This window comes from Oenanthe melanoleuca, chromosome 3 (genome assembly GCF_029582105.1).
Source record: "Oenanthe melanoleuca isolate GR-GAL-2019-014 chromosome 3, OMel1.0, whole genome shotgun sequence".
In the NCBI taxonomy this organism is placed as follows: Eukaryota; Metazoa; Chordata; class Aves; order Passeriformes; family Muscicapidae; genus Oenanthe; species Oenanthe melanoleuca.
The window spans coordinates 92,296,217-92,311,816 of NC_079336.1; the positions used below are offsets into that span (position 1 = coordinate 92,296,217).

The 15,600-nt window shown below is 44.3% G+C and overlaps 1 protein-coding gene across 1 annotated transcript in view; it reads right to left on the bottom strand.

The window, feature by feature from the left end:
- The window catches only part of CAPN8 (calpain 8), a 29,676-nt gene extending 14,882 nt beyond the window's left edge, over positions 1–14,794 (bottom strand). The window contains exons 1-8 of the mRNA XM_056488573.1: positions 14,519–14,794; positions 12,319–12,388; positions 5,528–5,646; positions 4,456–4,589; positions 4,011–4,179; positions 3,063–3,146; positions 2,168–2,253; positions 721–795 (exon numbers count right to left, since the gene is read on the bottom strand). Coding sequence (XP_056344548.1) covers positions 721–795; positions 2,168–2,253; positions 3,063–3,146; positions 4,011–4,179; positions 4,456–4,589; positions 5,528–5,646; positions 12,319–12,388; positions 14,519–14,755 — 974 coding nt within the window. The 5' untranslated portion in view covers positions 14,756–14,794. The remainder of the gene's footprint in view (positions 1–720; positions 796–2,167; positions 2,254–3,062; positions 3,147–4,010; positions 4,180–4,455; positions 4,590–5,527; positions 5,647–12,318; positions 12,389–14,518) is intronic.
- Between the last annotated feature and the right edge of the window lie 806 nt (positions 14,795–15,600).

Genomic DNA, 15,600 nt, shown 5'->3' on the forward strand with positions numbered 1-15,600 from the left:
ACAAATATAATTTCATAAACAAATTCACTGAAACTGGTGAAATAATATGTGTGAGGAGATCCCATTAGAAGGGAGTAAGAGCTGGCCCTTGTGAAAGCATCACTCTGTAGGAAAACAGTCTCAGTTTGGTGTTTTGCTTCAGTCCTATCACTGATGTTTGTTTTTACCATTCCTATAGGTTTGCATGAGTGACAGACCTAGATTGCCTCATGCTGCAAGCAGAGGTCTGCTCTCATTTCCCTGTGCCTGATGGCCCATGCAGCTGATTGCACTGGAGAATGGTGCCCGTTTATCTTTCCAGGCTGGACGGAGTGACCTCAGTTCAGCACTGATCCATACAGAATCAGATCAGGGTTAGGACAGGCTTTTGATTAGGTCTGAGTAAACAGGCTCTTCCCAAGCTGGTAATCTGAACTTTTTCATTAATGTGTAGCATTTAGGCAAAAAAACAAACCTCAGAATGTAGAGCAGCTGAGGTTCATTCTTGCCACCTCATTAATTTTATTACCATCTGGTCTCTATATTTTGGATAAGTGCCGAGTTATGCAAGCTCTAATAAAAGGTAATATTTGAATAGGAAGGGAGATAAATAAGAGGCTAACAATGCATGCATGTCATTATTAACCCCTTTGGTGCTGGTAGTTTTTTTCCCTTCAATTGAAAGGATTGCTTAAGGCACATAAAATGTCAAAAAAAGTAAGCTAAATGAACGATTCTCACCAAAACTCTCCATCATCTACTTGTTTATCCAGAGCCTGCTTTTGTTTGGGATCCACATAATTCCACTCAGGAGCACTGCAGACAAAGCACAAAGGCACACTGTTCAGCTGTTGCATTTTATTCTACAGTGAGGTCTGAGTTAGATTCTATTTTGGGCTGATAAAGGAGTATATATTTCTTCAACAAATAGACCTTGTGCCCCTCCAAATGACACCCTGCAACCTGACTGTGCTGGGCTGGAAATAGACTGCAACAATATTTGCCACAAATCAACCTTGAATTGAATCTCCCCTGCCAGGTGCCAGAAGGTACAAACTGGCAATTAGGAAATTCACACCCTGAAAGTCAGTCAGAGCCTCTGCATTTTAAGATCTATTGGGGTGCCTGATATCCTCCCTAGAGAAATTTTATAACCTTCATTTATTGGGGGTCATGAAAGAACAGGAAAGTGAAAAGGTGAGATCAGAAAATTTACTGCAGAAAACAGCATTGCTCCCTCATCATTCTGCTATTAATGTGCTCAGGATGGATTCTGCTCTGATCTGCTCCCATGTGACAATGCAGTGCTGCACCTGCCTCAGCAAGGCTGTCCCATGGTAAAACAGGTGTGACAAAACCAGGATATGGCATGTGTGTGTGCCTGAGGCACCTTACCTTGGGGCTTGGCAAAGCTGATCTGATAAAAGTGAAATTAATTGCAATGTTATCTGTATCCTTAGTTATGATACATCAGCACCCAGGCAGTCAGTCAGGACAGGAAAGTGAAATCTCAAAGTGCTGCATGCAAAAATATATTGTGGCCCAAATGACAGAAAAAATTATGCTATTCTAAATATATTTACTTTAAAAAAAAAAAGAAAAGAAAGAAAGAAAAAAAGAAAAAAAAAAGATGTATTGTCACTACCACACTCCCAAGATTCCAAGATAGCTGAAGCCCAGACAGTTTCTGAGAGATTTGGAAACTTTTGTGTCCTTATCTTAGTCAGCATCCCCACTTTTTCAAGATTCTCAGAGAGGTACCAAATTCTGGTGTGATTTAGAGCTGAGCAACCTCAGAGTCAAAGCAGAGGTATAATGGTTTACCCCTGCTTTAACTCACAGGAGCAGGACTTGTTTGTATATTTTACTTAGGTCCTGGGACCATAGGTAGGATCAATCTGAGAAAAAGTGTCTTGCAAAGTGACATGGATATGGCTTCACTGGACTGTTAAACACAGAGTTAAACCAGGAGCTGTTGTCTCTGATGAGAAGGCTCTGCCTGAGGCCTGCTGGAAAGAATGGGTCAATATCCAACCTTGGTAATAAATTAATAGTGTTTTATTCCAAGTGATTTAGTATCTCTCCTAAATGTGCTTTGTGATTGGATTAACTGCATTGTCCCAATTTAATTTTTAATAGATTCCAAAATACACCAAAGAGAGAGAAGCAGGGGCATATAAAAACCTACTTATCACTCCAAGATCCAGTCCATTCTACTTCACCCCAGGGATTCCTAAGCCTCACTAGTTTCTCTGGCCGTCCTCGGTAACACACCTAAAAGATCCACAACAAACAGAGCCTGAGCACTTCCATTATTCCAATCATCAGAGGGCAATTGCTTTTCAGATAGGATAAAACATGATTTGTACTTGAGTGATGCAGTCCATTACAATTTGCAATAGTTAAAAGACACCTAGATGCCTTCCACCCTTATTTTACATTATCCTGTGCCACCAAGTGAGCCATTAGCTGCAGCACTCACCATTTCATATAATGACAGCAACCTGCAAGGAAAATCATCAGCTACAAACCAGCAGAATATCTACATCCTCAAGAGCAGGAGACATTGCACAACACAGCAAGGTTGGAAGGAGGTTATCTGGCATGGACATCTGTGTGATGATGCCAGTTTCAGAAGAGCAGGAATATCTGGGCTCGCTCTGAAGATGAGAATCACAACAGTGTTCATCAAAGAGGCTTTTAATATATATATATTTTAAATATTTTTTAATTTTTTTAATCAGCTCTGGCTGGGAAAGTGCTCGCTCCCATCTCACACAATATAAACACATGGGGAATTGTTGCCTCCTCTCCTGCTCCTAATTCTGTACCCTGAATTTTGGTAACAGCTTGGTAACACCTTCACAATTTGTTGATACCTTACAAGTGGCAGACTGCCCAGTGTGCTCCACACCACTACCTGTACACAGCCTCTGACCTGAGGTACTTCCTTTTTCTGTATGGATGTGTATAACTTAGGAACATTTTTATGGCCAGTCACTGAAAACATCAGAAAGTTGAAGGCACTGCAGTGTTGTAACCCCAAGCTGGTTTGCATGATGGCCCCAGAGAGGCTGGCTTACCTCCTCTGCTCCAGTGATAGAGTAAGCATGTCCTTTTACCAGCTTCAGACTCGTGATTGCTTCTATTTCAGCTGTAGCAGTGATCTGGAGCAATAAAAGTATGCACATTTATGATTATATATTGTGTATGAACTGAGCTTTCATAATCAGATTAATATGGGGGAAGATATCCAAAGTGGTGTGCACAATGAATACCAATATTCTTGATGCAAAATATATTAAATTAAGGTGAGATCCACACCAAAAGTTACAGTTTCATGCCCCTTAATATGTGGTCTGAGGACAGAAGAAATTCAAGAATGTACAATGAAATCTAAATTTAAATCCAATTCCCAGCTCAGGTGTCAGACCCAGTCATCTGCAAAGACATGTTCACATGAACTCTGCTCTAGCCTGTCTTAGTCAAGGTCTAGTACATCAAAATTGGAACTCTGGTAATTTTATATGCCACAATGCAAACAAATAATGAAACAGGATGTGAAAGGTGAAGTTTCCAAAACATGTTCCAACATCATCTGTAATTTGAGAGTGTTTGTATTACAGGTGTCAGTAATTTTTAGGACTGAAAACCAAAGCCAGGAGCAGACTACAGGCTACAACAAAGTGACTCAGTGAGTTTGCCTCTGGCAGTTGAGTGTCTGGAGCTGAAATCACACAAAATTTGAATGAGAAAAGATATTCAGAGAATGCAGTTCCAGAATACCAGTAGGTTGTTCACAGCTCTAAGTATTATCATGTGCTGTTGTGTAAATAGGGAGACATGATGAGCATTGAGTTATTTAGAACCCTGCACAAAATTTTTGATCAATTAAGATCTCACATTAATTCAGTTTTCTCTTATATCAGACCTTCCTACCTATATCTTACACAGGCCTGGGCTTTTGTCACAGTTTGGGCCAGAGCCCAGAGAAGAGGAGCAAGGAAAGCAAAGCTTTGTCAGCCTCTTACATCGATGGAGCAGCCAAGCAGTGAGCCAGCTCTCAGGGCCTTCTGGATGATTTGGTACAGGTTTGAAGGAGCCCTGCACAGCTCGTAGGACTCAGAGATGCCTCCAGTAAAATCCTCAAAGCCCTCCACAGTGGACCCTCCTGCTAGAGCTTCATAAGAGCCATTCAACCTGGGGGAGAAATCATAAGAGCTATACAAGGGTCCATCACCACCTGAAAGCACAAGGTACCACGGAAAGAAGGGTTTATCATTTAGTATTTCTGAATTTGGTTGGTCATCAGTGTGACCTCGGGCAAGAAAATTCAAGTTGGCAACACCCTTTATGGACCCAGAGGGAGCTGTACATGCTGGGTAGGAGGGAGGCTGGCTTAGAATGAAGGGTGCTGTGTCTGGCATCCCTGGTGTGGGGCAGCAGCAGGGGCACAGCTCCCCCAGCCCCACTCACTTGGCGTAGGCTTTCTCCAGCAGCGCGCTCCAGAACTCGCCGCCCTCCGCCGAGTGCACAAAGACCAGCTTCCCACCCTTGGTGGGCAGCCTGTCGTCCACCACCACGTCCACCCACTCCCCATACTGCCAGAACTGAGGGAAAGAAGAAAATAAAGGATGATGGAGGCTGGTGTGCCCACAACAACTCCACTCTACCACCTGTCATCACCTCCCCCTGCATAAACCACTGTAGGGTAACAGCATCTTGTACATGGCATCAAAAACACTGTGTGAACATGCAAACTGAGCTCTCACAGTGGACAGCCAGAAAGCCAGCATGGAGATAGGATACTCTGAACTATCTCAAGCCTCAAACTTTAAGGAAAAAAAAAAAAGGCTGTAAGGAGAGGTCATCTAAAGGAGAAGCACTCAATAGTGCTAATCCCTTCTGAAAATACCAGGAAATGCATGAAACACTGCTAGTGCCAAATTTTGGCCTCAAAGCTAGAAATATTTACTCCAGGATTTGCTGCATTCTTGAAAGGAGAGGTAATTCACACCATAACACTCAAAGGTGAGCTGGTGGAGGGCTAGGTATGTGCTCTAAAATTTCTGTCCTCACCAGAACAGTTCCTTTAGCAGAGTGAATCAATCTGAGCCTAACCTCCAGTCAAAGCAGGCTGGCTAAATCCCAACACTCTGGACCCACAGGCAAGGAAATAAAGGCAAAGTAGAGAGGGAAAGGGAGGAAGAAGAAGGAACCACACCAGCCGCCTGAATTCACTCTTGATAGCTGGCAGCACCAGAGCTTGGTTTGGGCTCATGCCTGATGGTTCAGCTCAGTGTACAAAATCTGTGTAACTCCCCAGAGCCCCATCAGCTGTAAGACAGCAGAACCTCACCAGTGAGCAGGTCTCATTTAACATTATTTAACTCTGTCCTTATTTTCTTCCTCTCACCCCCATCAATTTCACATACACACTGCAACTGTTGATTATTTCATGTGTTACAAACAAAAATAAAAAAACTGCTTCTAGTTAAATACGAGCATTTTCCTTTTTTTATTCTCAATGCCCTGATCACACAGGTACCTGGAAATGAAAGATTCCAGCATAGTCCTTCTGGAAACTCTGAGCCTTGGGGACAACACGGAACAGAATATCTGGGTTCAGAGTGAGAGATGCAATGGCAGCTAGGAGCCAGCAATCACCTAAAAACACAATGGCAAGGCAGAAAAGTTCATTAATAACTCCATTAAGTCATGTTCTCACCTAGACTAAAACGCCAGCATGAAGAGCCAGGCTTAGTCTTGGTTCAGCAATCCATTCTTGTTCTGTTATTTCTCTCTTTTGCCCATTTTCCACTCACCCAAACCACACAGGTATCCTGGGCCCTCTGAGGCTGACCATGGCAGTAATTTCAATGGCCCAGTTTGGGCTTTGACTCTGCAATGAAGCTGTGAAAACAGACTGCTTCGCCTAAGCTTGTCAATGTCCCCAGGAGATCAAGAGCACTGCCAGAAGGAGAAGGCATTAGAGGTGTGTGGGTTCCAAAGGGTGGCTGGGCAGGACAGAGTTAATCACCTGTGCAACTCTAAGTAGACTCAAGCCACCACATCTGGGGCAGACATCTGGCAGGCATCAGGTTCCAGCCACCACATCTGGGGCTTAGGAGATGTCCAGGAGAGGGCAAAAGCTCTGGGTGGATAGAAGGATGGTGGGACTTCTATTCCTATCTTTTGGAGAAGGTTCAGTGGATAGCAGGAATATTTGTGGGCCTGTTCCTGCTCAGCCCTCTCTTTGAAGGTCTGAACTCAAACTTAGAGCTATTCCCAGAGATTTGCCCAGCAGTCCAATGGGAGGTGAAGTCTCCTGGGACCTGGACCCTGGAGGCTGTGTGCCTTGCAGCTGGAGCTGTTTGCTGGGTTGGTGACCTGTTTATTATGGGTTGGGGGCTGGGTAAGCAAAGCCTCTGTCACACCAAAGGTGGTGCCCCTGGGAAACTCGTGGTGTTTGCACACTGCAAACAGCAGCAGGAACTTCTGTGATTCTGTTTTGTTTCTGAGGTGTGCAGAAAGCCTAGCAAAACAAAACTGCTCTGAAGGTACCAACATTTTCCTGGTTTCCTGAGGATTACCTGTGCCAAGACATAGCTCCTTTGGCAGGTGCATATTCTGCAGAAGGAATTGGCATTGCAGCTCTGGCTTCAGAGGAAATAAGAGAATTGAGAAATCAAGGGAAGAGTTTAATCTGCAGCAAGATTGAACATCCTAGAGCAGCAGTTAACTCTTTATGTTGACTTGGGATTTATGATTTAATGCCATGGTGAATACAGGTGTGAAAGGAGGATGAAGGGAGTTGCCAGGTGCTCTCTGCTGCCCATACCCCATGGGAGGCACCCAGGTGGCTCTGTGAGCTGCTCTGAGAAACCCCTGTGAAGGAGTGACCCTGGAGTGACCCTGGAGGGACCCTGGAGGGACCCAGGGACCACCTGAGCTGGCTGATCACACCATGGCTCCAAACCCACGACATACAAGATGATACAGTTCTACCTGTTGGGGCAGTTCAGGCCTTTCTCCAGAAAATCCATTTTTAGTATGTGAGGTGCTGCTTGAGCCTTCCCCAGGATTCTCTGCCTTATCTTGGCTGCCACATTCAGAAAAGTGCATTCAAGCTGGAAGGGGGCAGACAAATGGTTGGGTTGCCTGCTTCTCCCCCATGCACCTGCATTTTTTATGAGAAGAGGTTAAAAAAATCTGTCCTGCTCATCCTATACAAGTGAAGTTTGAAGAGGAAGTGCAAGGCAGGTTAAATGCTACTTTGCAGAAAAGCTGTTTGAGGCAAGAGCTCTTAGTTGAAAGATAATATTTCCTTTGCAGAGAAGGAGATAAAATAAAAGGATTATGAGATGTTTAAAGTGGAAATATGGAAAGGTTGATGCTCTGCATATAGAAAAGAAAGTCCAGAAGCCTCAGACTATAGAACACCTATGAGCAAAAACCTTCTCTGGGGGATCAACTTGCTGTCCTGGAAGTTTCCTCCCATCCTTAGGTACTTATGATGTATAAAATAAGCAAAATTATCAGAGCACAAGGTGTGGGGGGAAAAAAGGCTTTAAGAACATTCTCTCCTAAGGAAATGTAGATGCAGGGAAAAAACAAGACTGAGAACACTCAGATCTGCTTTGTAACTATTTCTTTGAGGCTTTTCTTGGTATAGCATATGCCTTAACCTGTTATAATTTCTGTTTTTGTTGTAGAAGTAGAAATAAATGGTGATAAGCCTGAGGAATGGATTTTCAGAGGAGGAAGATGAAAAGCTGTATCAAGTCAGAACTGAAATCCTCATTTTTCTGATGCTCTGGCTGTCCCTGGCATGCTGTGAAGTGCAGAGGATTGTTTCTGAGAAGGTGGCAGGGTGGGTGTCCCTGGTGTTCCTGTTGTGTCCCTCCACCCTGTGAGACCAGGGAAGACCTTCAACTGTGACAGATTGGTGCTCTGCCAATGTGCAACATCTGGAATGGCTTCCCCTAAAATCCTGGCCAGGATTTTAAAGCCAGTGAGGGAGAAACTACTCCAGGTTTTGCTGAGGATGGTGTATGTTGGATGAACAATCAGGCAGAAGATTTGGTGAAATGAGGGGGATTTCCTTAAATGTGTTATTTCCTTCCCTATCAAAAAGCATTTCTGCTTACCATATGGGTTTAAAGTTTCAGCATTTTGGCTTATAAAAATAACTATATTTTAGTTACAGCTGTCTCAATATTAGCCCTCCAAGGCTCAATCACTTATGGATACATATCCCTTCTTCTGTCCAGTCTCATATTTCATGAACAGAAGTTTCAGACAAGTGCCAAATATGGTGTTTGTAACTCAGCTTGATTTCTGGATCTGAAGCTATTTGAAATGTTAGTAAAGAAAAATTTTGGTGGGTTGTTTTTTCTTGGTTTTTTTTTTTTTTTAATTTAAGCAATCCTGACCTTGAGTTTGTAGTGGAAAGGGTAAACATGAAGCCTAGCTGTGCTTATTTCCTGGGGATATATATATATACACACACACACACACACACACACACACATATATATATATATATACATATAAATATATATATATACACACACACACATATGTGATCTTGGAGAATTACTTTGAGTTTTAGTGCACTTGGAATAGAATCCCTTGCTGCTCACAGGTGTCCTGAGCTGGCTGATGCTCTCAGTGCTAGCCAGGCAGCTCCTGCTTTACAGAGATAATTAAATTGCTGCAGTCAATAGCAAATCCTTGGTGACCCAGCAGCTCAGCGACTCCTCTGCATTGATGATGTTTACCCAAGCATGCTCCACTTGCAGAGGCCATAAAATAAATGAGAAATTTGATTCGTTTCAGTTGCTCCAGAGCTGGGCTCAGTTTCTGTTTAGCTACCATCAAAGTGTCTAGACACAGAGCATCTAAACTCTCTTTGACTTAGAGATGGTGAGTTTCAGCCAAAAGTCCAAGTGTTTGGTTCCAGGATGCAACTGAGCAGCACAGAGGCATTTCTGTCCTGGCTCTGCTCTGGCTTGTTGCTGTTTCAGCAGTGCCTGGTGTTCAGAAAGGATCCAAACCCAATGCTGTGGCTTCCTGGATTGCCAAGCAGCTCTGACTCTCAGCTTTGGTCTCTGCTGGAAGCCCTTGCTCAGAGCTTGTAGTACCTGGGGCATCACACCAGGCAAAAAGGAAGCACTGACCCACTAGCTTATAATTTATGGCAGTGCAGGTTGCCTCTGCTTTGAGATTTCTAAAGATTTTCTGAGGTTTTCCATGGGAATTAATTTTGTTCTGCAGCTGTGTACAGAAAGGCAAAGGAGCATCCAGCAAGGGACCAGGTTTTCTTCTCCTTGGGGTCTCAGAGTTGTTACTGAATGTATTTTTTCTATCAGTGGGATATATTTGCTAGAACCAGGATCTCCAATATCACTGAGCCCATGGGATTGAATGTCAGAAGGGCCATGTATTAAAGTCTACAGCAAAATAAGTGAACAAACCCAGTGTTTTTAAGTTCTCTCCTGTCTACAACCACTTCAAAGGTTCCCTCAACAGGTATCAGATCTATCTCAGAGCTGTCAGGCTTTGGTTTGTTCTCCAGGCTACCTCTAATCTGCCCAAATCTGCCTGTAGGACAAGGCATGCACAAAGCACAAGTGGGGTGGGCTGGTGTGGGCTGGTGCATTTGCCTTGGCTTCAGGGAGCTCCTCCAGCTGCCAGCCTGGAGAGGCCTCTGGGCACTCAGAACAAAAGGCACCTCATGAATATAAGTAGTGTGGATCTGGAAAGCTAATGTTAAACTGAGGGGGATTTTTATATTATTTAAATTAAATTTATGCCACTTATTTCTTAAGAACTTCTGCAAACAGTCCTCGGGTTAACTTATTCAGATAGCAGCAAGAAAACTTCATAAGTCACCTTTAATAACTAAGACTATGTGACTACATTTCAAGTTGTTTCTAGGCTATCAAAAAGATAGGTTCAAAGAACATTTAAAACATTCCAAGACTTTCAAGTCCCCATCAAACTTCCCAAGCTGATATTCATCTAGCTTAAGTTGTTGTCAAAGAAATAAATTTAATGGAGAGAGACCAGCTCTGGGTTTTCTTGCTCCTTTTGTTCATACAAACCCAGACCTGCAGTGCTATATTTAAAAGAAAAAAAACATATCAGAGAATATTACTAAAAATAGGCTCTGTTTCCCTAAAGCAAGTGTTACCCAGTCACATACGTGGCTTATGTAAATATGTAATCAGGGTCTGTTTCAAATAGAAGTGTTTTACATGAGGGTTTTAGTAACAAGGACTTTGATATTCAAAGTATTGGATCAAATATCAAGAAAGCTGAGTATGCCTCAGAGATGTAAAGCAAATACCTGAAGGCTAGAAGGGAAGTCCCATGCCTGCAGTTTATTTTTGTGAGGGGTCAGTGTGCATAGAAGCAATTGTAAGCAGCCTTGCAGGAATGAATTGGCTTATCTTTCATTATTTTTTCTTTTTCTTCTTTTATTTTTTTTGTGTGTGGGAGAGAGAGAGTGAGAGAAAGAGGGACAAAATCAAGCTCCTAATAATAGCAGAATCAGATCTTGGGGCATTTCTTCCAGGTCTGGGATAGTTTTCAGGACCAGCTTTTGGGCTGCTGCCCACTAAAAGTTGTCTTGGAAAAACCCAGAGCAAGGCACCATCCCCAGATTCACAGGAGGTTTTGGGGTCCAGTTCTGTTGTTACCACTATGTGATGGATTTTGGCACTGATCTCTCTAGAGAAAGCCCATTTAGCACAAGGGTCTCAGACTCCACAGAAATATTCAGCAGGTGACAGAACCAGAAAAGGGCTCAGGGCATTTTGTATTCAGTTTCTAGGCTAAACACAAATAATGCACTGGCCTCTTCTAGTTTAAGAACAGATAATATTTTTCAGTCCTATAGCTTGTAAACTGTCTGGGAAAATGAGGTTTTATTTCAGGTATCTGGAAAATGAGGTTTTATTTCAGGTGTATGTTATTAAATTTTTTTTATGCCATTATAGAAACTTTCCAAACAGGACGTGGCAAGAAATGTCACTTTTACTCCTTATATGAGCCATTCTCCTGAAATACACTAAGTGATTTCCCCATACTCTGTTCCAGCATCCACCAAATAAATATCCTGGAGCAAGTATGTGATTGGGCATCTTATTTTTAGCATTTGGAGTACAAGCCCAGGGATTTGGAGTGCACACCAGGGAATTTTTAGCAATTGCTTTAATAGTGCTTGTGTTTACAAGAGCAGCACTGGTGTTATTTATCGCCAACGACTTGCAGAAATTGTTTCAACCTCATTTGCACAATGGATGGGCTGGAAGAGCAGTGAGGTCAGGAGTACTGCAGTTAGCAGCACAGGAGGGAGAAAGGCTGATTTCTCTGTGTCTAATCGATCAAATTCTCATTACAGGAGTTTCAGCCTTCCCTGTGCAGTCGAGGGTTTGCTGCTGCTGTGCTCTGCAGCTGGATCTTACCAGCCAGGCAGAGAGGGAAGGCAGCTGCTGCTGCAGCTCCTCCCAGGGGGAATGAAGTCCTTACAGCTCCCTTCTGGCCACTTGCACAGCAGCTCTGTTCAGGCAGAGGCAAGCACTGCAGAAAACTGGGTAAGGAAGGGTTTTTGTGATGGATGTCTGGGAGAGGATGAGTGCTGCCTGAGAGATATTTCCTCTGCATCAGGCCCTGATTTAGGGAGCTGGGCAGCACTGCATTTTTGTCTGTGTGGCTGGTTCCTGGTTGCTCCTGGCCCTGCTCACAGCTCTACATGGATGCTGTCCAAGCAGAAAGGAGGGTTCAGCACGAAGGGCTTGGAACAATTTGTTTGTCGTGGATGGTATTACAAAGTTTACATGGTCATACCTGGACCATCCTGCTTGATGGCACATCACAGACTCAGTTCCTGCTCTGTTCCTTGGTTGTTGTGTATTTGTTTTGTGTGACACTGAGGCAGGAATTTGCTCTGCCTCCCAAAGAGAAGAACCTAAGGACTAGGCTACAGCAGAAAACTTCCCTGGTGTCCCACTCTCTTGCCTCAGGACAAGTGCTCCCATGATTAGGTTGGCATCCACCTCTGTCTTAAGAGGTCAAAAGCCAACCAGTTTTCTGTTCCACCTTCCTCCAGGAGACAGTTTGGTGTCTTCCAGTTTTGCCATAGCTCTTACAAACCCACATATAGCCTGTCTCAGGCAGCAGTGCTGGTATGTGAGTCCTCTTCTTGGGTGTCTGTCCCTCCATACTATGTCTGGGACATAGCCAACAAAATGGTCCATGCGTCAGGAGTTTTTAAATGAAATTTCATTTCTTTTTCTTTTCCAAAACAAAATTCAGAAGCACTGTACATACCCAGCTCTCCTTGGCAGACATCTGTTCGGGTGGCTCCTCCAACTATAAACTGAGGGTTGGCACATAACTCCTGGAAAGACAATTTCAAAGTTTGCATCTCCCTTTCTGGCCTGAAAAGTTCCCTTTTCTTCTTCCTTGTTTCAATATTCAAAAACTATTAAACACTTTGAACACTGCTTTTAAATTATATCCTTTCTCCTCTGTCTGATTAACATAGTCTCAGGACAAAATTTCTTTATTAAATTGAGGGCTGCATGTATTTTTATTGAGGCAAATCCTGATGCCCTTTGCACTGTCAGTGATACCACCAAGAATTTCTCTACTGGGGTGACAGAGGTGAAAATTCACCTCAGCATTTACATCTTATTTCACCTTGCTGAGATTTTGGTTCAGGCAGCACAGATGGGTTTGTGACTGTGGCTGCTGCCTGTGCCACTGGAGCTGTGCTGAATTTCCAGTGCCAATGATGTGGAGGATGTTCCTCCACCCTGACCCTGCTTCCTGGGAGGCCAAAAGGCTTTTATTAGCAACATCCCCCCTTTCCTCCTGGCCCTTTGGGGCCAGCCAAGTGAATTATGGCAATGACTGTCACTCCTATCCCAACTCTGAGCTCTCCAACCACTGCTGGCCTATATTAGGAAGTCATTATTGTCTCTCTAGAGACAAAAGCCTTTTCTATTTTCCTGAGAACTTTCCATGAGCTTCTGGATGGCAGCAAGGAGCAGTTTATAGGAAGTCTAACTTGGCAAGCAGGGCTGGGGACAGTTTAGGCAGTGGCTGGCTCTCCTGGAGAGCTGCAGTTGTCAGCTCTGAGTATCCCATGGAGAGACAGAGACACCCCAGGACTTCTTGGACACGATGAAGAGCCAGTTTGTCAATCTCCCCTCTGACAGGAATCATGTCAGCTACATCCTTTTGCTTCTGACCAGTGGAGAGGGGTCCAGCAGTAGGTCACCCACCACACAGAAGGTGGTTTTGTGTAATTTTTCCTCTTCTCCCTGCAAAGTGCTGCACCTGGTGTCATCAGCTGCATATGACTTATTACTCACCCAGACACCTGTCCTTCCTGAGCCACTCCCAAGTGCCACATGCACCTTTCACACAGCTGATTTTCCCCTCAGGGGTCCCAGGGCTGGCTTCTGGCAGGCAGGGCTGGGACATTTAACCCTGTTGGATCTCAGCCCTCGGTTATTCCTTAGCCTGCTGTGCTTGTGGCTGTGTCTCTGCCTGCAGCAGGCTCAACATTGTTCCTGTGTGGGAAACCCAAGTCTAATTCAATGAGTTTTCTAAGGCTGATCTTCTCCAAGGATGGGCAAAGCCAAGAAACACATCCGTGGTATTTGTTGAGGTAACATCCAGGTGCCAGAGGGAGGTGCTGATGGATAAATGGGATTGCCAGGGTTAATAAACCTGGAGTCAGTAAACCTGCAAGTTTCTGTTTCTCACTTTTCAGGTGAAAAAATAATGAAGCCTCAAAATTTTCTTTTTTCTCATTCTCCTTTCCTCCACCAGATGGAGGTAAGTAATTTGGGAGGAGAGGAATCCCTCTTTTTTTTACTATTTCTTGATGTTCTAAAATGACACAGGAGAGGTAAGTGGGGACAGAAATAAATGCCTGAAAAACGAGAGAGCAGAAAAATCTCTGAAGCCTTGATTTTGTACCTTAAAAAAAAAAAAATAATCTAATCTTTGCTGATGAAAATTACTTTCTTAGAATCAGAAGCCATTTCTAGGATATAGGTATTTAGGTAATAACATTTCCAGTCAGTTGCTATTTAACTGTTACAGGCAGCTTGAAGTGGGCAGAGGATTTTATTTAGGTATTAGCCTGATTTCTGAGGGGCACAGCAGCAAGACCTTGGTGTTAGAAATGATAGCCCATGGCTCCTGGGTCTGACTGGATATCTGTGGGGCTTTTGCACCCATCTCTGGATTTCACCCTGGACTTGTAGCTCTCTGAAGCTGGGATGGATAGGGAGAAAGCAGGTTGCCATGAAGCAGTTCTAGGATTCCCTGCTTTATAATGGGCTTAGAAGATTCCTACCCCCTTTCCAACTTCACTTATGCCACGGAAGTAAAGCAAGATAGAATCAAGAAAAAAAGACATGCAGGAGCAGTGGATATTCAGTGATTTAACCTGGTTGTTCAGCTAGGTTTGAGCAGTGAAATGCACAGTTATTTCAGTACAGAGCACTCTTACCGTGGGGCGCTTCCAGACTATCCCCTGCGTTTTGAAGGAATACGGTCCCAGGTCCCGGTAGCCCAGAGCAGAAGGACAGGCTGGGAACTCTTCATCCTTGAACAGTGTGCCAGCCTGCAGGCACTGCTGCTTCAGGGCTTCATAGTCCTGCTCCAAGTACTTGATGGCATTCCTGTAGGATCCGAGCCCGTCCGCCGCTGCCCGCTCCTGGCACAGCCTCGCCGTGGCCCTGGACATGCTGCCCACCCTCCAGCGTGTGCTGCAGCTCTGCCTTTGCCTCTGGGGCAGGGAGAGGAGGGCGAGATGGGCAGGCAGCAGGCCCGGGTGGAGCCCAGGGCTGCCCCAGGTGCTCCAGCAGCCCTGGAGGGAGAGGCACCAGGAGAGCAAACAGAGCTGGGAGACGGGCGGGGAGCCACAGCCAGCAGGGCTGGGATTATGGGCACTGCCTGCTGCTGCTCCCATGCTATCTGCTCGTTTTGTTGGCCCTTTTTAAAACACTCTTTTAGCAAGGAGCCAGGGAGAACTTTTTGCAGGCACACCTGTTAACAGATGGAAAGAGACTGTGTGCATTCCTTGTGCTGAGAGTCAGGTTTAAGGATGAGTTCTTTAAAAATCCAGGTGAAGATGATTCAAGACTCCTTTCCTCCATCTGAAATTGGACTCTATGCTGTTGGAGGGTTGTGTAGCCACAAAACCTGGAGCTGTATATGTATTGCTACAGCTTAAATGGAGATGCCGTGGAGTTTTAAAGTTAGGGAAAATTGAACCCACTTCTGGCTTAAACGATGAGTTTTCTTTAAAAGACCCCTCTCTCTGGTGCTCTCAAAGCAGTATGAATTTATAATTTAATTTATTAGCAACAAGAGATGTGAAGTTGACAAAGCTAGAGCTGGCCACTTGCAGAAGGCAAGGATACAACACAGGAGCATGACCTAAGCCAAAGATGGGAAATAGTTTCACCAGATAGGAGGGAAGCTGGTAAGCCCTGCTGCCCCTCTCCAGTGTCACCTTGGGCAGAAGTCACTAAAATGTCCCCATCTGTAAAAACAGGGTCTCATCTCAGCTACTGAGAGATTACCCAT